The sequence below is a fragment of the Carettochelys insculpta genome, chromosome 10 (assembly GCF_033958435.1).
Source record: "Carettochelys insculpta isolate YL-2023 chromosome 10, ASM3395843v1, whole genome shotgun sequence".
NCBI lineage: Eukaryota > Metazoa > Chordata > Testudines > Carettochelyidae > Carettochelys > Carettochelys insculpta.
Genome location: NC_134146.1, coordinates 45,317,745 through 45,340,617, shown reverse-complemented (window position 1 = coordinate 45,340,617; position 22,873 = coordinate 45,317,745). Strand labels below are relative to the sequence as shown.

Here is a 22,873-nt window from a genome sequence, read left to right as displayed (position 1 = left end):
TGCCAGTGATGAAACCTATTCTGACATGATTTTCAGCCCAGTTTTGCAGACGAGGATGTTCAGCTAATCAGTCATAAGGATATATCTGAAGAGAACAGAGAGAAATTTTTGAACCTTTTGAAATCCATCCTTCATTTATTTTGAATCGGAAGCTAATTGCCAAACTCTTTAAAAGGGTTTAATGGACGTATAAATTAATATCAAAGGGACCGTTATGATCACCTGGTCTGAGCTCCTGTATAACGTAAGCTGTGAAAATGCATCCAGCTATCCCTATCCTACGTTGAGTTGAATCAGAGCATATCTTTAAGAAGACTGTCCAGCTTTGATTTAAGGGCTCCCAATCATGATGAACCATGACAGTTTTTGGTGATTTTTTTAAAAGCTTAATTACACTCATTGTGAAAAATTTCTTCATTTCCTGTTTGAATTTGTCTAGCTTCACCTCTCAGTCACTAGATCTTATACATTTATCTGCTATTATTGTGCGAGGCCCAGTATGTTAACCATAAGCCACTATTTATGGTATTTGTTTGCTAGAATTGCAAGCCCTTTGCTGTGATCATGTAAAACTCTGAGCAATGCCAACCTATTCTGTTCTACCCTGATTAATCTCATCACAAATAACTACACACCTATTTTACATCTAAGCTTTTTGTCAAGTTTATTATTCTGCACCTACTGCTTTATTATCTGGACCTTACCCTACACTGTTGATAGTGTCACATTTTTGTTTGTCTTGAGTATCTCAGGACATGATTCAGGCCCTCCTTAAGTGTTTAGTACCATTTACTTACATGTGACTATAGACATGAGTATGGGTTACAGGTTTTGCCTTTGGTTTGTTAGCATAGAAGAAAAGGGAACATGTCTTACTCCATGGGCCAAATCTTCAGGTCCAATATTCCATATTCCAATAAAATTTCCTCTGATGTCAGTTAGCAAATGTGACTTGGGATCAAATTCTCCTTTAATTTACACCAGATTTAATTTAGAGTAACTGTGCTGAAGTTACTGGCATTATTCCATGTTTACTCCAGGATAAATTAAATCTGAATTTATGGTAATCCAGAGAGTACCCACTGCTACTACCATTGTAATCAGTGGCAAAACTCACATAATAATTTAGTTCAGAATTGATTTTCACCCCACGGAGGTGATCATGATTTAAATTTATGCTACGCTAATTCCACTGATCTTGCTGGACATTGCTGATTCACACCAGGGTTTGATGAGCCTCCCGCCTAAGGAGTTCAGTGGAGTTGGGCCAATATACCATACTTCTAAATTCTTCTGCAGTTAAACTCAGCAGTAGGACTTGTTTCCCTCTCTCACACACAGAACTTGAGGACAAACAAGAATTCCTAAAGCTGTCTTACATTTTGCTGATGCTGTCTTGTTTTCAGCAGATTTTGCAATGTCCTAAGTGATAAAATTTACTTTGGCTAACGTTAATCAGGAAGTTTCATGTTCTGGCATATTTACTTTTCCCTTTTTTTTTTTTTTTTCATTGTTTGCAGTAGCTTCTTGGAACTGGGACAAATATTAATCCTGCACTTATGTAAATTTTTGTTGTGGTATATTATATAAATGAGACTCTCCTCTCACTCGTTCTGTCTTGCCATTAGATCATTGTTCCTAGCTGTATTATACTAAAAGGAGCCATGAAGGCATTAGTAGCTTTACTGTTGCTCATTCAGCTCATGAGATGCAAAGCTATACCACTTGGTCCCGTACAACCCCTGCGTCCACGGGTCATTGACTGTGATGACCCAGAGTCTGAAGAAGCAGCTGCCGTGGCTCTGAACTACATCAATAGCCATCATCCTCATGGATACAAGTATGCACTGAACAGCATTGAGAATGTCGTGGTGTTGCCCAGGGTAAGTGCTACATTAAACAAAGGAGAAAACATGCAGTGAGGTTGTCTGGCAAATTGAATGCTTCAGAAACAAAAGACTTAGAGATGATTGGTGAGATAAATGCAGGATGAGATCCTCAGCTGGTGTAAATCCAGCTGGCCTCCTTGACGTCAAAGGAGCTACACTGATTTAGATCAGATGAGAACTGGGCCCATGATCTTTAGATGAAATAGGTCTCTTAAAATAGAGAGGCATTAAAAGATATTAATATAGGAATCTGAGTGGCCAAATTTACAATGTTATCTCCTTGTGAGGGCAGATTGGCCGGTCGGCACATTCCATGAGTACTAATATGTCTACCGGTGACTGAGTGCTTGTCGGGGAGGGAGGAGATGTGAGGATTACCCTTGTGAAGTATGTAAACGTTGCTTGGTTAAATTTGCTCCTAGTGTAGCTCCCCTGACATTACACCCAGTCTGAATTGGGCCCAGTACCCTCCATTGTGCACAGGGAGAAACTGAAAATAAGCAATTGTGGCCTGAATTTTCATTCAAGTGATGGGCCTATCACATCGCTGTAGCAGTCTACTGCCAGTACCCTGCAGTGCAGCAAGCTTGTGCCGTGCAGATTCACATTATAGCTTCCCACGCAGTGATTCATGGGGCAGACGAGGCCCAATGCTAACCTCACTATTAGCTGTAGGAGAACTACTCTCGCTTTGCACTTGAAAAAGTATGAAAAGAAGTCTCACTTATGCCCCTGCAATGCCCCAGAGCCAGTGACATGCAAGCTGAGAACTCAGGAATATTTGAGGCCTCACTTGTACTAAGATGACTAATGCGGTAGCTGTAAAGGTGGAGGTGTCACTGAAACAGATCCTGCAGTCCTAAAGCAATGAGGGTATCTCAGCCAAGGCTCAGCAGCTGTAATTCAGTGTATCTCCATTGCAGGTAATGGAACTAACTCGGTATTCACCAGCAGATGGAACTAGCTCCATGGTCACCAACTGACAATATGTCCTTTGGCCCAAGCAGAGCCAGCATCAAGGTGCCAACCCTCCAGGCTTGACCTGGAGTTGCCCAGAATCAGCATCAGTCTTGCAGTGGCTATGGAAAGCAGTCCCGGAGATTTTAAGTTATATTATGTCATGTTGGGGAAAAAACAATCTCCCAGAATAGCTTCAGTCAAAGTTGGCAGCAGCAGGCAGGGCTGTCCTGGAAGGGGAGTGGGGACCTGTGGCTACCAGCCCCCAAGGGCCACAGGCATGGGGCCTGAGGCAACCCCTCCATGCTGCAGGCCCTGCCCCCCCGCCACCATCTCCACTGTGTCTCCCTATCTCCCTCCCTGACCAACCAGGCTGGGAATTAGCTGGGGCAGGGCGTAGTGGTGACAGCTGGGGGGTTACTGCCCTTTGGCCCCCACCCCCACACTCACCACACAGAAAGCACAGCTTGGCTGAGTGGGGGAGAGCAGGTGCCCATGTGATGAGTGTGAGGGGGAGGGCCAAGGTGAGGTGACTCCCTGCTGCTGCCACTGCATGCTGCCGCCACCACCACACTCCGCCCCTGGTTAACCTCACCCTCTCCTGTCCACTGGAGGCTGGGACAGCCACTGTGGGGCCCGCAAAAGCACAGGGCCGGGGGCAGCCGCCTCAGTTCATTCTACAGAAGGAGCAGTTCTTCCAGCAGGACTGAGACTATGCTGGCATGCAGTTTGTCTGGTACTTCGCCTAACACTACGGGATTACTCAGCTGTCGCTTTTGTACCAGCAAAACTGCATGGTTCTTTTAAAAGATTGTTGGCAGTAGGAAACCAAAAGACTCCAGAGAACTGGGTGTGGTTTCTGGTTTCTTCTTATTACAGCCCACTAAACTGAGCTTGGGCACTTTAGACAATTGGGGCCAGTTTCTGAGTGGGTGCAAATCAGTAGGGCTCCACTGACGTCATTGATCTGGCCCATCTTTCGTAGAGAGTTCAGCATTATGGGGCAGCTCCTTATCTCAGCTACCCTTAGGGAAAACCTAGAATGATTCAACTGAAATGAGGAAGAGGAACTAGAATTTAGCTCAATGGGAGAAATCAGCTGAGGTATATGGAAGTAATTTGTGAAAATCTCCATCTTTCCTTTCCTTCCAGAGGCCTCATGGAGAGGTATTTTCGATGGAACTTGACTTACTGGAGACTTTATGCCACGTTGTGAACCCCCTGCCCATTGAGAAGTGTACTGTAAGGCCACTGGCAGACCATGTAAGTGTCTGAAATTGTCATTAGTACTATCTGGTGCGTTTGTGTGCGTTGATTACTTCTCTTTTTCCAGGGCAAATGTCTATTCTGAGATCAGCCCCATAAGGTCTGATACCTCTGTGAAAGAGATTCATATTTCATTTTACAGATGTGGGAAACTGAGGCACAAAGAGATTAAAGTGACCCGCTGAACAATTTGACCATTGCTGTGCAGATTAGACAGGAGGTCACTGCCCTAAGTGAAAAATAGTGCAAAATTAGAGCTTTGAGAAAGATATTTACGTAAATCCTTGGTAGAACACTGATAGAGAGCACTGATATAGACTTTCTTACTGCATGAATGGGCAAATTTCAAGTTTACTTCTCCAAGGCTGCGTTTACACTGTGAGATAAATTTGAATGTAATGCAGTTGGCTCGATATTACCATGTGACTGTCTTCACTCTAAATACCATTAGCTCAATTTAGGGAACACTGATATCAAGATTACAATATTGTCATTACCTGATGGGTATAGCGTCAAGCTCGAATTCAAAAGTTCGATTAAAGGCCAGTGTGCAAACACCATGTTTTAAAATTGAATTTATTAGCTTCTAGAGGGGCCCAGTAGATAACCCACAATGTCCCTCAGTGCTCCGCTCTAGCCACTGATTTGCAGGTGCACAGGAATTAGGTACCAAGAAGACCGTGAATTTCAGATTGCAACCAGGAAGCCTGTGGCTCTGGGCTCATTTTGTAGGAGAGCCTAAGAAATGTCTGTCTTTCTTTGCTATTAGCACTGTGAGCACATCTACCCATTACACATAGCCCCTGCATGGAGTTGGTAGTTCTGTCTGTACACTTGTTATTTTTTTCTGTGCTGCCTGGCTCCAGCCACTGCCCCACCGCAACACATGGCAGCAAGGCTGTTGTTGGGGTTGTGCTTGCATAACAGGCTGAGAAATGACTCAACGGTTTACATTTGTGTGTGAACCTCCTTCCCTCCCCCCGCCCAGGTGCCATGCAGTCAGGGTCTTTCCCATGCTCAGCCACATCACATGGGTAGCCCTTGACCCAATCAGGCTTGCACACGGTTAGAGCTCCAAGGGTGAGAAAGATTTTTGGGGGCTTGCTGCCGCCAGCGGGAAGTCTCCCCCGGTGGTTAAGATATTCAGGGGGACTAATTCAACTGCTCCCCCTCACTGAAGCCATCCACGCCCCTAACAAGGGACCAGTGGCATTTGCTGCTGCTGGGGGGAAGTCTCCCCTGGAAGCTAAGATATCTGGGGGGACTAATTCAACTGGCCTTCCAATAAAACACCCCCACATTCTTAGCTAGGGACCCATGGGGCTTGCTGCCACCGGGTGGAATTCTCCGCCGGTGGCTAAGATTCTTGGGGGCTTGTTGTCGCTGGGGGGAAGTCTCCCCTGGAGGCTAAAATATTCAGGGGGACTACTTCAATTACTTCATCGTTTCAACTGGCTCTGCACATGCAGACCACAGCCTGCCCCTGCCCAAAATATTTTCAGGGGCTTGCTGTCCATTGCAGACACCTGCTGCTTTCACATTTCTGCTATAAAATCTCTTTCCTAGTATTTCCTATCTTTCTTCATGTTTTGACCCCCCCACAAATAAAAAACACAGGGTGGAGGGCCAGTTGAGATTCCTGTTTCTGATATAGGTTCAGTGTGTGAGATTTCACTGCCATCCTCCATGTTGGCAATGTCTGTGTAGTGAAGAGGGAGGACAAAGATCTTTTTCCCTAGACTTTTCTAGCCTCTGTCTTCTAACTTTGAGAATACAGTCTGTCCCTGTGTTACTTTCAGGGACCGGATGCAATCATGGGAGGGGGGACAGTCAGTGGATAGCCATTTGAAAACACAGCCTGTGCATGGAGGCCTTAAAGTGTACTGGAAGGCCCAAGACCCTCCCCTCAGCAACTCCGTTTTTTTCAAAAGCTTTGCTGTTATCTCTTTCTTCAAGCTTTTCAGGCTCCCTGTATTATTTTCAAGAATTGGATGCGATCGCAGGAAGGGGGACAGTCAGTGGATGGCCAGTTGAGAATACAATTACAGAAGAAAGAGATTTCTATTAACTTTTTTGTCACCTCTTTGGATGCCCTATTTTTCTTTCCTTCCGATGGGAAAAATGGACATTTGGTTAACACAGGAGGGGAATGAGGAAAATGCAATGTGGGAAGATGATGTCAAAGACCAGCAAGCATACCCAGACTGCTGGGAGGATGAGGGAACTGTGGGATAGGTTCCCACAATGCCCCACTGCAACAGTCGATGTTTGCCAATTGAGCGTGGCAACAGTAAGTTGACTTTGTGAGGAGCAGGTGGAGAGGTGAGAATAGTCAAAATTGAATTTATAAATTCCAGAGTTATGAAATCAATATTAATAAATTTGATTTATTTCATAATGTAGACGCAGTCCAAGTCAGCAGCAGAAGCAGTAGATGTCCTTACCTTGTAGCGCACTGCAACTGTATAGGAAAACCATTATAACTATCTTTGCTAAAGTCCTCCTTTACATTCTTCCTCTATCAGTCTTCAAGGGTATATCTATCCTGCAGCTGGTAGAGAGCCTTGTTCCCAGACTGGGTAGACAGACTTTTCTAGCACAGCTCAGTGTGTCTCAGGCTTTCAAGTCCACTCAATCCCCTAGGCTTCAGAGCCCACGCTGAAGCCTGTGCTGGGACATCCACAGTGTTATTTTAAATGTGGTGGTTTCAGCTCAGTGGTTTGAGCATTGGCCTGCTAAAGCCAGAGTTGTGAGCTCAATCCTTGAGGGGGCCATTTAGGGAGCTGGGGCACTTAGGAAGTGGGGTGGGAGGAAAGGGATGCTGCTTGGCCCTGCTAAGAGGGCTAAGGACTGTACTTGATGATATCCTGAGGTCCCTTCCAGTTCTCTGTGTGTGTGTGTCAGCCTGTTTAGGCGTGCTGGGTGACTTGCTCCCAGCTACAGTGTAGAGGTACCCTAAGAAAGCACATTCTAGCCCTATCTGTGTATGGTGAAAACTATGAACACAACAGAAGTGTTTCTAGTGCCTTCCCCTGCAGGGCTCCTGCACTGTGTCTCTGCTCCTCCACCCCTGCCTCCCATATTATAACTTTAGGAGAGCCCAGGTGTGTGGAGGAAGGTGGAGAATAGGTGGCTGAACTGTAACATGGTCCTCAGGAAAGGATCACTATTTGTATAGGTCAGGGTATCGGTGCCACTGTTGTTTCTGGCCAAGTTTTACCACAGCCGGTTCCAGGCCAGAGTTCAGTGCACTGGAACACTGGTAGGGAATCATGAAGGATTGCAATGAAAGCATCACTTAAAAATATGGTGCCCCTTCAGCATGCTGAGGCTACCTTCTACCCTCCCTTTCCCACTCTTGCTCCCCTCTACCCTTGATTATCCCCAGGTTTCCATCTAGTCTTGATATGCCACATTTCAACAGAAGGGAAGGGCACTAGAATAAGCTGGTCAAAATACTGATCCAAACTGGGTGAAAATTTCCGCATATGGCCTGTGCACATTCTAAAGCTTATCTGCAATCAGGATTCAGCCATCAGTAAACGCCACTCTGTACAAAAGGAAAATGGTGATTTGCACCAGTTGAACTCACCTTTGCTTGACACTAAGATAAGCTTCACCAGCACAACCACAGTTTTCCTTCGCTGCACCTTGGGCTTGTACTGCTGCAGATACACTGATGACTTACCACTCATGGTGGAATTGGAGTAAATCCCATATACAGGCAAGGCACAGGTCCTTAAGTGAGCCTTAACTGAACCTTAAGTAATCCTCTGCAGAGGTGAAATTTCACCTCTTATGTCCAAAACTGAAAATCTTTCATAGTCAAACATTCAGACACATGAATTAGGAATTCTGCCTCAGTGAAGGCCAAATGAAAAACTGAGCCAGAATTTTGCTTGCTGGTTCCAGAGATGGGTCCAAGCAACACAGTTCAATCCAGATCCAAACTCTCCCTCTGTTCAGCAAACTTCAGGTCCACTAGTCCATCTCAGGGCTATCTATAATTGTTCCTCTTGTCCAGCAAACCCTGCTTTATTTTTAGGCTCCCCTCTGCTTCTGGATTACATACACAATGTAGTCAGGAATCACACACAGACAACACATTATGCTGCCACCATGTCATTGACCAGCGATGGACTTAAGGTAATGTTGGTCGTAGCTCTGCAGGAGGGCTTTGTTTATAAAAGGTGTGTTGAAATTTTATGCTTTCTTGGAACATTTTTATTAGAGATAGGCTGGAACTAAACTGTTGGACCTTGAGCTACCATGAATTCTGACGTCCACATTTGGATCCAAATTTTGCAGATCAGTGCAAACAGTGCAACAGTGTCTGCCTTTGCCTTTTATAAATCACACCCATTGGGAGGAGTTTGGCAGGCACTCTGGCAATCAGACTCGGTTAGCAGGAAAGCACACTGCCAAGCCTCATTCTCCTAAACTCACTAATAATATATCCAACCCCTTCTCATTTTGCTTCCTTCCTGAGAAGTTGTTACGGATGTGGATGATGTAACCCTTTGTTTTTGTACCTCCAGGCTGTTGAAGGTGACTGTGATGTTAAATTGCTCAAGGTGGATGGACAGTATTCTGTACTAGAATCCAAATGTCACTCAACTCCAGGTGAAGGCTTTGTTCTTTGTCAGGTTTATGCTTGAGGAAGCACGTTGCAAAGTGACATGTATGAACATTCTGAGATAGAAGAACATGCCAATTAATGGGCTTCCCAAGACTGTCTATCATACAAGACCATACAAGACCTTCTTCTCGTTGGCTGAAAGCCTCTAGCAAGATCAGATGATGCAGTGGTTGGAGGACTGAGTTAGGTTGTGGAAGAGCCACATTCAAGTCCCTGTTTTGCTATGATCTTCCTATATGATCTTGGGCAAGTCTCTGATTCTCTCTGTAGTTCAGTTCCCCATCTGTGCAATGGGACTACTAATGGTTCCTGACCTCATGGGATGGACGTGTTAGGATAAAAGTCCTGCCCATTGAACTGATTTCCTATAACCAAGGTGGGTGAGATAATGTCCTTTAATGGACCAACTGCTTCTGGTGACAGATTCAGTCACATACAGAGCTCTTCTTCCGATGCTGTGAAAGCTCAAAAGCTTGTCTTTCCAACAGAAGTTGGTCCAATAAAAAATACTACCTCACCCACTTTGTCTCTTTAATATCCTGGGACCAACACAGGTACAGTAATACTCACATCCTATGACCCAAATTGATCATGGGATACATGAACAAGGTCATTAGCCTATAAATTTGTCCCTCTCTTTATTTGTATTCATCCTGAAGGAGTTCAGACCTGCAAGGGCCATCTGGTAAACAGCTCCCAACTTTGAGCTAGAGGAGCTGACAGTAGGACAGTGTTATTCATACCTAGGGTATTTGCTTCCTTATTAGTCTGGTGTGGCCTGAGTACATTGACTTTTTAATATGGAGATATACCTATTTCATGGACCTGCAAGGGACCTTTCAGAGGTCATCAAGTCCAGTCCCCTGCCCTCACAGCAGGACCTAACATCACACATAACAGATTCTTTTTAATCTATTTGCCCCAGATCCCTAAATGGCTCCCTCAGGGACTGAGCTCACACCTGTGGATTTAGCAGGTTAATGCTCAAACCACTGAGCTATCCCTCCACTCAAGCCCTTCATGGCACTTGCAAGTTTCAGCATATTCTCAAAGCTAATGATTGCCAAAAGCGGCCATTCAAAAGAGTCTCCATCTGGGGAGGGGGGAGGGTTCATCTGAAGACACCTTGGGACTTATTTTGAGAATTGATGAGCATCTGCAACTCCCTCTGGTAGGTGGGATGACAGGTATTGCCGCAGAAGGTATTTCTCCCTGTCTCTCTCCTTTCAGCTTGGGACAGCATTGCTCCAAGGAACACCTAAAATGCTGTGCCCCTGGAGTAAAACTGAGCATTTTATGAGACTCAGATGGGTAGCCATGTTAGTCTGTAGCTTTACAAATAACCAGCCATCCCGTGGCACCTTAAAGACTAACAAATGTATTAGGTCATTAGCTTTCTTTGGGTAAAACCCACTTCTTCAGGTGGAAATGGAGTGGGAAAACAGAATCCAGGGTTTACATAGCAGGGAGAAGGGTAGGAGGGGAGGGAGGGAAGTACCTCTCACTAGTAAGACCAGTTAATGAAGCAAATTAAGTTGGATGTGTCTCATTCTTGAGAGGGAGAGAAGGCCTAAGAAGCTGCTCTGGAACTGAGTACGGGGCGTAAAGGAACAGAGCAGGATCGGAAGCAACACTCAAGCACAGAAGCACGAGAGTAGGGTGAGAAAGCAAATTGATCCTTTCTCTCCCCTGTGACAGCAACGAAGGGTCCTGTGGCACCTTATAGACTAAGAAAAGTTTTCAGCATGAGCTTTCGTGAGCACAGACTCGCTTCATCAGATGCATCTGATGAAGTGAGTCTGTGCTCATGAAAGCTCATGCTGAAAACTTTTCTGTTAGTCTATAAGGTGCCACAGGACCCTTCGTTGCTGTTACAGAACCAGACTAACACAGCTACCCCTCCGATACACTCCCCGTGGTGGTTCTAGTTACACAGGGATTTTGTTGCTTTCTCTGCCAGAGGTGTCCCATCCACCTGGTGCTTCATAGTGAACCATTAACAGGTGGCAACCCAAATTCTGCCCACACATACCCCTGTGTGACGCCAGTCAAGTCACTGGAATTGGATAGCTGTGTTTATGGACAGTGTCTGGTGCCTTTGCCCCCAGTACACCCATTCACCCTACCTGGCAAATTGCATGACAGAACTACTAATTTTAGTTGGGGAGAAACACACACGTGCACCACCAGAATTCCAGTCATTTAAATTCACCGTTCTCTCATACTCTTTCAGCAATAATAATGGGATAAATGAGGAAGCCCATGTATTTTCACTTACCCAAACACTCATCTATGTCACTAGTAGCTTGCCTGAGTGAGGATGTGTAACTCACAAACCTTTGGGATGTGGTGTAGGGTCTCCTATAGCAGTACTGAGATGCCTTGCAAGGGAATGATGAGTGTACGCAGTTTGGATCAGGGTACAAAAAAATAACACCTTATCCCACAGGACCAATCTGCAATGTATTCCAGTACAACCTGAAATCTTGTCAAAGCCTAGCCTGTCTTGTTTCATCTACAGACTCAGCTGAAGATGTTATTCAAGTTTGCCCTGACTGTCCATTATTGGCAGTTCTGAACGACACAAAGGTGGTAAATGCTGTTCATCTTGCACTCAGCCAGCACAACAGAGAAACTGACGGTGCCTACCTTAGACTGGTTGACATTGGACGAGCTCAAATTCAGGTAACTGTAGAAACTCTGATCCTTGGTATATTACAAAATAGAACACCCCTACTGCAGCTAGTATGCAAAGTTTATTTCCTTGTACAGATTGAACCTCCCTGGTCCAGCACTCTTGGAACCAGACTGGTCCCAAAAAAGGGAATATGCCAGACAAGGGGGTGGTCCACTGCTGCTGGCCCCTCAGCAGTTCCAGCCCCAGCCAGTATCCTGACACTGGCCCCTGCCAGGCTGCCTCAGCCCTGGCTCCCAGCCCTGGCATAACAGCCTGGTTCCCAGCTGTCCCACAGCTGCCATGGCCCCAGCTGCAGCTCCCTGGCTGTGGCTCACTGGCACCCCAGCAGCCTGTCTCCCCAGTGCCCCAGCTGCCTAGCTCCCTGTCACTCTGGCCATGCAGCTCCCTGGCCCAGGAGGCAGCTGCCTGATCAATGCCAGGGTGTTGCTCCCCAGCCCTGGTGGCAGCAGCGGCTCCCCCACTGCTACCCGGCCACCACTCCCAGCCATGGCTCCCTGGACTCTGCTCCAGTTGGCAGGCTTTTGCTGCACCACAGATGTTGCCATACCAGAGAGTATAGGATTTCAAAGGTGCAACCTGTATTTGCAAGCATTATTTTCCCAGAGTTCTCTGGCATCCAGCCACCTGATTCCCACAGACTTCAGAGGGAAACACAGAGATAAAACCTATATGGTCCTCTTAGACAATTCGCTCTTTTTATATCCTTGACTGTTGTGCCGTTTCATGTCGCAAAGACAATTAAATGGTATTCATGTTTTATCAGCAAGTCTCAGACATTGTCTCCGTTGAGGTTGCTGTTGTTGTCACTAACTGCTCAGCCAAAGATGCCCAGGATCATGTGGATGATTGTCACCCGCTGCCTGAGGATCTATCTGTAAGTACTGTATGCTGAGACTTTTGTCTTGATCAGTCCAGCTTGGAGATGAGGCAGGTCACATTGGACCTGCTTCTGTACAGGATTAGACACTATACGGAGAGAGGATGCAAAGGGCATGTTCTGTCCATTGTATGATTTCCAAAACTGCGTCACATCTTTTTATCCCTTTTATCACACAGGAGTCATACACTGACATATTCTAGTGGAGGCACATGGTGCATATTACCCTTTATTACCTAAACTGGACTAGCACCTATGGACCCCAGCCCTGTTGCGCTGAGTCAATGTGCAAACACACCACAGCAAAACAGTTGGTACCACAGGTGCCGACTCTGGCGTGCTCCAGGGCTAAAAGAAAATCAACTGCTTGGTGGGGGTGGAAGGCACTGGGGGAGGAGGGCAGAGGCGAGCCGTGCAAGCAAGCCACATGCCCCTGCCCTGTCCCCTCCCCGTCCATGTCCTTCCCCATCCCACTTCTGCTCTGCCCTTGCCTTTCCCTTCCCCTCCCACCTCTGCTCTGCCCATGCCCCGCCCTCTCCTCACCTCTGCTCTGCTCCTGCCTATCTCTTCCTGCATCTATGGGGGCGGGCAGAGCAGGGGCAGGAAGAGGCAGAGAGAGGGCTGGACATGCTTGTAGGAGGCAGAGGAATGCGGGAGCGAAGATGTGCAGCATGGGTGGGACCTTGGGATAAGGGGCAGAGTGGGAGCAGGGCCTCAGGGCACAGCAGAAGTGGAGCACCCACCCAGAACAAAGGAAGTTGGGGCTGTGGTCCCTACCCTGAAGTGCTTCAGACTACATGTTGTTCGTGTACTTTGCTTTGACACCTAAGCTCCCTAGCACTTTAGCATTGTACAGAGTGTGGGTCTTTTAGCTGGTTGTCCTTAAATATACTCACACACTGGAAAAGCACTAAGAAGGAGTTAACAATACACACTGATTGTACATTTGAAGACAATTTTGCCCTTGACGTCAATGGGAGCAGAGCTGGCCTCAAAAGGAAGCCTTTTACAGCTTAAACATGCAAACAATGTTTAGCTGTTAGGGATTTTTTTTCAGGATGGCCCTTAGATATCGCAATGCAACTATCTTCCACTTCATACTATGGATTCCTAACTATCTTATCATTTTGACAGCAATTCGGCTTCTGTGAAGGATCAGTTACCGCTGGAATTAACACCACGGTGTCCTGCGTCATTTATGAACATCAGGTACCAACTCTAAATACATGCTTTATTTTCAGAATATTGCCACAATCTCAAGGCTATTTGGAGTAGCTGTCCAGAAGGGAGCTCTTCCTCCATGGATTGCACTAGTTTCTAGGTGCAACTCCAGAGGTTAGCTCTATTGCATAGCGCTTGATATGAGTTCCAGCCCAGCTACCTTAAGGGCTGCGTCTACACGTGCACGCTACTTCGAAGTAGCGGCACCAACTTCGAAATAGCGCCCGTCATGTCTACACGCGTCGGGCGCTATTTCGAAGTTGAAATCGACGTTAGGCGGCGAGACGTCGAAGTCGCTAACCCCATGAGGGGATGGGAATAGCGCCCTACTTCGACGTTCAACATCGAAGTAGGGACGTGTAGACGATCCGCGTCCCGCAACATCGAAATAGCGGAGTCCTCCATGGCGGCCATCAGCTGGGGGGTTGAGAGATACTCTCTCTCCAGCCCTTGCGGGGCTCTGTGGTCACCGTGTGCAGCAGCCCTTAGCCCAGGGCTTCTGGCTGCTGCTGCTGCAGCTGGGGGTCCGTGCTGCATATACAGGGTCTGCAACTAGTTGTTGGCTCTGTGTATCTTGCACTGTTTAATGAAAGTGTGTCTGGGAGGGGCCCTTTAAGGGAGCGACTTGCTGTTGAGTCCGCCCCGTGACCCTGTCTGCAGCTGTGCCTGGCTCCCTTATTTCGATGTGTGCTACTTTGGCGTGTAGACGTTCCCTCGCTGCGCCTATTTCGATGTTGGGCTGAGCAACGTCGAAGTTGAACATCGACGTTGCCGGCCCTGGAGGACGTGTAGACGTTATTCATCGAAATAGTCTATTTCGATGTTGCTACTTCGAAATTAGCTATTTCGATGTAGCGTGCACGTGTAGACGTAGCCAAGGTGTCCTATGCTGGAAATGGAACAGCATTTGTCACCTGACATCAAACATAATTCCACTTTGGTCCCCAGAGCCATGATGGGATATGACCATAATTATGTACAAACTGGGTCAACCTGTGCTCAGGGTCTATTGTTATAAAGCCTGATCATTCTAACTGCTGTCTATCACATTCTCTGAATCAGTCACAGAAAGGTAGCCGTGTTAGTCTGTATCTTCACAAATCAGTGGTGTAGTCAGAATGGGAGAGTGGGTGGGCCCTGAATTTGGTGGAGCTGCCTCTCCCACCACACCCCCAGACAGTCTTTAAAGAGAAGGAAGGACAGATGCTCTGGCCACGGGTCCCATAAATATGGGAGCCCCTGTAAAAATGTGTGACCTGCACCCCCCCCACACCTGGCCAAGTGCTCAGGGCTTGCCCTGTCCACCTTACTGATACTACTAGCAGAGAGGTAGGGAAGAGGTGTGGGGCTTGCCCTGCTCCACCTGCTTGGTGCTCCTAGCAGAGGAGTGAGGTAGAAGCATTAGAGTTTGCCCTGCTCTGCCCACCCAGTACTCCAGCCAGGGAATGTGGCGGAAGGCTTGCCCAGCTTCCCCTGCCCACCCTTCACTCCAGCAGAGGAGCAGGATCAGGGCATGGAGGCTTGCAAGCCCTTGACACTGCACCCTGTCGGAGTGCTGGGTGAGCAGAGCAGGGCAAGCCCCCAACCCTGCTACCCGGCTCAGCCTAAGCACTGGGCAGAGAGGAGCAAGCCTTTACTTCCCCAGCAGGATCAGAGGGAAGGCTGGAGTGAGTGAGCCTGGATGCTACATGGGTGGCATGTGGCTCACCCAGACCCATTTGTGGCTATGCCCCTTCTCTGAATCAGCTGTTAAATACTTGTTGGTCCTGTCCACACTAGTGGGCAAGCTATGTTCAAGTAGGGCTGAGTGGTGACCAGCAGTAAGCCACATTAAAAGGGCCATGAGACTGACACCGCGCTTGGGACCATCTCAGGGGAAGAGATCAGCTGGGGCACTTTTGCTAACAGTCCTTAGATTTTGCTAACAGTCCTTAGATTTGCTTGAATTAAATCTACATTAGACCTTTTGCTTAAAATTTACCATCACAGCTACCGGGGTGCAGCTTCACCAGTGGTAACAATAGCAAGAGTGCCTGTGTAGACTTGGGCTCAGGCAGTTGATTGTATTTTAACCACTGCATTGCTCTGAGCAGGGTTAGATGACCTACTGGTCCAAATATTTGTCCCAGGTCTAGTATTCCCATCACTGTTACTACCAGTAGATCAGTGTTAGCAATGGCATAGGTTTTAAAGGGGAATATAGTCAGGTGCAGATTGGGGCATCGTCTGAATCTGTGTGTTGCATTAACTTCAGAGGAATTGCACAGGGTTTATTCTGGTGCAACTGGAAGTAGATCCCACAGAACTACAGGTTATCAAAGAATTCACAATAGAAGCTGCTGTCTCTGCATTCAAATCTGGAGCCAATCTGTTCCAAAGTTCAGGGATGTTTTGGATCTGGGGCTTTGCTTCTGGGTCCAACTCCAGTCAAAACCATAGTGCTTATCTAGGATAAACTGTAAGTGACAGAGCACACAAACAGGATAAAAGCCTTTATTTTCCAGGCTGGAGCAACCTATGATCACCTGATTAAGGAACACTTGGGAGGAAACATTCCTTCCTTGTCACAAGGCTTCCAGCACCATGACCTCTGGCATTTCCACCGTGGCCCAGCCAACGATACATCAGAGTCAAGCTCTCACGAAGCAGCTATTGGAACACCACCACCACCACCACCACCACCACCAGAACCTCCTGTGGTCAAAAGAGACGTCGGGGCTGTACTTGATCCAGCTGTCTCTCCTGCCACTATAGGTCCAGTTGCCAAACTGGCTCTATGTCCTGGGAATATACGGCATTTCCAAGTGTAGTGTAAGGTACATTAATTAGCCAGCTGATCAAGGGTTAGCTGGTGGCATCACCCACTTGCAGAGAAGACTGCAAAGTGTAAGTGTCCTACAGAGCTCAAATCTCTGAGCTCCAATGGGTTTCAACCTGATTTATGCAAGTGATTGAAAGTTCACAATAATCCGCTCTGAAAAGTAGGTGATGACATACCGTGGCTGCTGTAAAACACATAACTTCATGATATGAAAACTAACCAAAGGTGCTTCACAAATAAAACTTTCAACATGAATGCCTCTTTGCCTTCTTTCTACCCATATTAAGGCTGTCAAGGTATTAAAAAAATTAATCGTGATTAATGATGCTTCTTTTTAAATTTAGCCTTTAAAGGTGTAGAGAAAAAAACTCAAACATGGGAACCCTAACAGACCAGAACCCAGAAAGTAAACAGAACCCAAGTTTTATGTTTCTGCAGATCTCCTAATTTGCAAATAAAACCTCCCAGTTTTTGAATGCTTGGGGTTAGCAATACGTTGGGAGATGCAGCATGCAATTTTGCCCAATGTGCATGGCATTTCCTAAAAGTGCTAATTCTACAATGAGATCTGCTAACGTAGATTCATGCAGAGTCCTAAGACAGGAAAAATGCATCAGTCAGAGCCATTCTCACAGCAGGGCCAGGAGTTTATCTGGTATTATAGAGAACAGTTTCTGACACAGGAAAGTGAACTAACTAGCATGAACCTGGCCCATATATGGGGACAGGAGTAAGGGGAATTCCTACCTGAGACCTGGAAGCTGTCAGCCTGTGACCTGAAGCATAACATTCTATTAACCGTCATTATGAAGGATATTGGTATGCTCCAGGCCTTCTGAAAAATGTAATCACAAGCTTTAAGTTTACTGAGAGATCTACCTGGTTCCCTAGACAATATACAGTAAACCCTTGATTTTATGGACCCCAATTTAGTGGACAACCCCATTGTTCCTGCAGTCTGCTGGGGTCCGTAAGATCCCAACCCCTCCTGCCCAAAAAAAAGTTAAGGGGCTTACCACTGCTGCCTGGTGGCTCCAGAGCAGTGGCGGCTCCTCCAACCACATGAACGAAGACAACTCCAGCCACGTGCCACAGGGCTTCTCCAGTCACATGCAGCAAGGCACCTACAACCACGTGTGGCAGGGCGCCTCCAGACACGTGCGGTGGGGTCACACGTGACGGTGTCCCTGCAGCCCCTGGCAGTGCATGGCAGAGTCCTAGCCACTGTCTGGCAGCTCCAGCCTCGTGGCAGGCTCTGGTGGTTCCAGGTCCAGTGGTGATTCCCTGGGGTGTTTTTGTGGGGAGGGGAGAGTGGAACTGGGGCCGGAGGAGCCTAGCAGGGGTGAGTGGGTAGTAAACCCTTGTATTTAACAGACGTTGTGGTTTAACAGACACTCCTCCCCACCCCATTAGTCTGTTAAATCAAGGGTTTACGGTATTGCACCTTCAATGAAGTATTCAAATGGCTACCATTCTGCAAGCCAGAAATTTTCCAAGAGTTCATTCCAGCACCTCCACATTTCCCACCTCTGCTCCTCCCCAATCAATTACTTTCCAATCAACACACAAACTTTTTGTTATGGGTGGTAAAGCACAGCTGGGTTAAGCAAACTTGAGCTGAATGCACTTTGAAGCAGGCTGCTGCTTCCTTTTATTCCAGGACAGTTTACCGGTGCCCATGTGCCTGGGAACTGGGAAAGTGCTTTGGGGTCTCTAGATCAGAGAATAAAGCAGCCCTTTCCTCCTAAGACTCCTATAGTTACTTTTATTTACCAGCATTGGAAAAGCAAAGCACTCTGAACAAGGCATAAAGAAAAATCATAAACAGGCTACAAATCAGGGCTTGCAAAATTAGCATTTAAATGGTCTAAGCAATCTCTGCTGCAGTAATATTGCTAGTCTTTAAGGTGCCACGTGATTGCTTTTTTGTTCTCTGCTGCAGTAGGAATCTCAGCTTTGGATCACAACAGCCTCAGGCACTGGAAACTGTAAAGTAAGGGTGTCAATTAACGACTGAAATTAACACACATTAATTTTTTAACACATTAATTCTGCCTTGCATTAATTGCAGGCATTAACACATGTTAATTTGACAGCTTTAATCCATATATATTATCTGCATTGCCTCTCCTCAGTAATCCATTTCATGGACTCAGGGGTCATAAAGTAAGCCTGCTTTTCAAAGGCTCAGAGCACCTGCAGCTCCCATTGACTTCAGTGGGATTTGTGGATGCTCAGCACTTCTGAAAATTAGGCCAGTACAGCTCTAAATCCACAGGGAGAAAAGACTGGAGCACGTGCTGGGGTGGGGGAACTGGAAGTGTGATCTTCTGCTTTCCCTCCCCATCCTTTGTCTATTTTAGTTCATAGATTCTTTGAGGCACGCACCTGCCTTTAATATTTGCTTAAAAGCACCTAATTTTCTGAGTATAACATCACTCATGCTAATATCAGTGTACGTTTTCAAAGACAAAGAGCTGCTCATTCAGCCAGATGCACTAAAGGTAACAATAAGATGGCCAGGTTTCCTCCTGTTCTCAAATTAAATAAAAATGCAAGGCCTCAAGTCTCTTACACGGGACTGACATTCACCGCAGGCTGTTCTCCAGTATTGCCACATGCTGGCAGCATCTGCAGCTCAGGAACAGGCACACCTGATAGTGCTCACTCTCACTGCAGTGACAATGATTAAAGCAAACGACCAGTGTACAGTTTGCTGTAGCAAGCCTCCCAGCTGAGCTAGGATTCCATAGGCTGGGGAGGAATGTGCTGGGCACACACTGATGCCACTCTAAAGAGGAGCAGCGCTGGCTGCAGCACATATACTAACGAGCCGGACTTGCTACCAAATCTGTAGGACAAGTATTTATTCTATTCCAGACTTTGCTTTACAAGAGCCCCTTCCCGAACAGCATTAAGTAACACAACTAACAGCTGCCCTTGGTGACATGGAGCACTAGTGAGTGCACCAGATAAGTATATCTCCTACTATTTCTTTCAAAGAAGTTGTCCTCTGCTGGCTTGGGGAGGATTCCATATGCCCTCACTACACCCATTCATTTCTTACCCATCACTGCAACACAATGCAGGCCCCACCTGAATTGTTACTATTTTATTTACGTTCACATGACCTCAGCACATGGATAGTACTGAACTGGCTTCTCAATTTGCTCAGAAGAAACAAGGGTTCCTATCCTATGTGTTCTGAATTTCCTTTAATTAAACTCCAATGTGTGTTCCAAGCATTGTGTAGCATGTGTTACCTACACAGGCACATATAATGCTCCTTGTGCTGAGGAAAAGATTCTGTTCCACAGCAGGACTGAGCACGTTTGTAGCCAGAATCTCTGCAGATCCCTATGCATTAACATGGTAGCAGGAATCATTTTCACATTGCTTTGCCTTACCCATTGACTAACAAGAACACAAAAGAGGAGATTTGCTGCTTCCAGGCCTTGAATGACTCCCTTCCTCCTGCTGCTATACATATTAAAGCCAGGTTTATACCAGGAGATAAAATCGATTTTAGATACACAAATCCACCTATGAGAATGCGTAGCTGCTGTCAGTGTATCTCAAATCAATTTTTGCTACTGTGTCCAAATGACTTCTCTTACTCCTCATGACCGCCAGGAGCACCAGGGTTGACAGCAGCACCGTGACAGTTTGATCTAGTGCAGTCCCACTAGGCCCAACGCTATACAGATTTCACAAGGGAGACCACTGCTTCCCAGACTGGGCATCCTGCCCAAAACAGACCTCGCAGGGGGCTGCAAAGTTATTTTGGAGCAGTTGCAGTATTGTCACCCTTACTTCTGCACTGCCCTCTGAGCTCAGTGGCCAGAGGGCAGTGACTGTTGGCCAGTCAACCAGCTCTGAAAGCAGCGTCCCACCAGCATAAGAACAAAATTAAGGGTGGTAATGCCATACTATGCCACCCTTTCTTCTGTGCTGCTGCCTTCTTAGCTGGGCAGCCAGCAGCCAGCCAGTCTCCAGCTGCCCAGCTCCAAAGGCAACACCACCAGCAGCAGCAGCTCAGAAGTAAGCATCGCAGAACCATGGACTTGGTAGGGACCAACCCTTGAGCAGGCCTGCCGACGGTGGGGGGAGTGGGGCAAAGAGGACAGTTGCCCTGGGGCCCAGCGTTTCAAAGGAACTCGGAGCCCCAGCCGCCACCACAGGCTCCTTTTAAGAGCCACTGCAGTGCTGCTTCACCGCTCTGCACCACTGTGAGGCAGGGGGAAGACCCTGCATTGGCGTCTGGGCAGCGCTAAGTGCTAACTGCCCAAGGCCCCACCTCTTCCGTGGCACAGAGTCGGGGGCCCTCCCACCTTGTCCTGGGGTTTTCAGTGGCTGTCAGCTCTGCTGCCCATGAGATAGAACTGTCCAGGGCAGGAGGGAAGCAAGATGGCAGGAGGCAGTTTAAGGGAGTTTGCAATGCTGTTACTAATGCCTTCAATTACTAGGGCTGTTTCTTTGACACCTTTCATTTGGCTGCACTAAAATCATTTCAAAAACATGTTACCATTTTTGTCTTTTCCCTTCCATCACACCTTTCCTTCACAGAATCTTAGGAACATAAAACCAGCCATACCGGGTTCAACCCGCCCCAAGAGTGCCGCAGTGTAACCAACAGTTGACCCCTGTGTCATTTCAAACCAGTTTTCCTTTTGAAGGCATTTCTATGACCTTCTTCTGTCTGTGTTTTGAAACACACCTGAGAGCTAACAGGTGACTGGCAAGCAGCTTCTTAGGCTGGTGGATAAACTTCAAAAATCACTAATGGGAGTGCAAGTGCCTACGATTTTACTTCCATGTTAACTGCTGCTGAAAAAGAATGAAGCCAGTGCACTGATCAGTGCTGATAAACTTAAAATACTGGCATTGCAATAGCAATCTAACTTGGCCCCTAACTTGCAGCCTTGTAAGCACCAAAGAGCTGCGATATTGCTTTTACATCCTGCAGCCTATCCTGGGATAGGCTGTGTCAGTGCCTGGGTAGATGGGAGAATCCAAAAAGCTACTGACTTAATAAGTAGGGGTCTTGCCTCTGAGCCAATACTCACTATAGGTCTGCTGACAATGTTAGGGGGACAATTGTGTCTTTGAACACCAACCTGATGTGAAGAGCTGCAACTCCTATTTGGCCTGTGAGTCAAATTTAGCGATGATTTAAATAGTGGTATAAATTGGGCAGGATATGGGTAAAAGTACACACTATCTGTTGCAATCAGCTGGTATTAAATGAGTGTGCACGACCAGTGTAATTTTCACAGACACTAGGGGGGAGTGAGGTGGGGTTAGCAGGGTGCCACTGCCAAAAGACTCTACAATGAAGCAACACATCCCTTTAGTTTATCCTGAGTGCTCCTATTTGGTGCTTTTTCTGCAGGCATCCCTTGGCATGGAAGTTAACATTCATCAGTGTCAGTTAGACATTTTACCATGTACACCCTTTTTCTGGCCAGCTCCCACTGGTTTTGGCCTATGTTAATGGAAATGTTGCTGTGTGTGTTTTATTAGTAGAGGGGTTATCTGGTGCCTTGCTAATAGGCACCTGGTTCCAGCTCAGCACCACAGTGAGACAATGCCAGGTGCCTGTTCACATGTGGGGATGGAAGAGAAGGAAGTGGGAGCAGCCTTTGCAATCCACATTAATGTTGAGGGGCGGGGGCTTGTGTTGATTGGCAGAGGGAGTTATGGCATGTTTGCAAGAAGAATTGCCTGAGGCTGCCACTGAAGTGAGGGTGGCAGGAGAATATGGCGTAACGCTAGAGGTGGTTGGACGGCAACAGCGAGGTTGAGCACTGTGCAGAGACAGTTGGGTAGTGGGCGTGTGTGAGACAGTGAGGGAGGATACGTGAGTTAAATTTAAGAGCAACAGCCCCAGGAAGGAGATGTTAGTGGACCGGGGAGAGATTGCTTTGTATGTATTCGTAACAAGGCATGCAACTGCCTGACATTACTTTGATAACCTTTGCCCACACATCTTCCTAGCTTCTCCCACCTATGGTGGTAGCTCCCATTCTGCATGACATCTCCCAATGGTACTTGGGTTTGTCGGGGCATGGGCTGTGTCCCTCTGTATGTTTGGGAAACACTTAGCATTTCAGGCTCAGTGTAATAATCATAACTCCCCACTGAAGAGTTCTGCTTAAAAGTAAGCACCACGATATGGCCTTGTAAGCAGTTCCCCACGATGGCAGGCTGGCCTAGGGGCTAGGCCCCTTGCAGAGCCTAGATGCCCAGGGTGTACGTCTGCAGCCCACCCCTAAAGGCTGTAGTCTTAGTTTGGGGCATGGCCCCAACAGTCTAGCTTCCCCTCTGCAGGGGTGGTTCTCGGGGGTTCTTCCCCCTCTCTCCCTGAGGAAAGTTTCGGAGGCTCCCTCCTCTGATGGCCAACCTGGTGGCAGCTCTGACTCAGGCCCTGCATGCGCCAGAGCCAGCTCCTGCCTCTTGGCTGGTCAGCCCTGAACTGGGCTAGCTTCTCCTCTCTTACACTGCC

At 47.2% G+C, this 22,873-nt stretch overlaps 1 protein-coding gene across 1 annotated transcript; it reads left to right on the top strand.

Annotated features, from left to right (window-relative positions):
* Window positions 1-1,658: 1,658 nt before the first annotated feature.
* AHSG (alpha 2-HS glycoprotein) lies at window positions 1,659-16,577 on the top strand. Its single transcript, XM_075004332.1, has 7 exons — window positions 1,659-1,883; window positions 3,999-4,109; window positions 8,651-8,735; window positions 11,273-11,436; window positions 12,213-12,323; window positions 13,461-13,535; window positions 16,052-16,577. Exons 1-7 carry the CDS (start codon window positions 1,665-1,667, stop codon window positions 16,355-16,357), a joined length of 1,071 nt encoding a protein of 356 aa, XP_074860433.1. The 5' UTR covers window positions 1,659-1,664; the 3' UTR covers window positions 16,358-16,577.
* The last annotated feature ends 6,296 nt before the right edge of the window (window positions 16,578-22,873 follow it).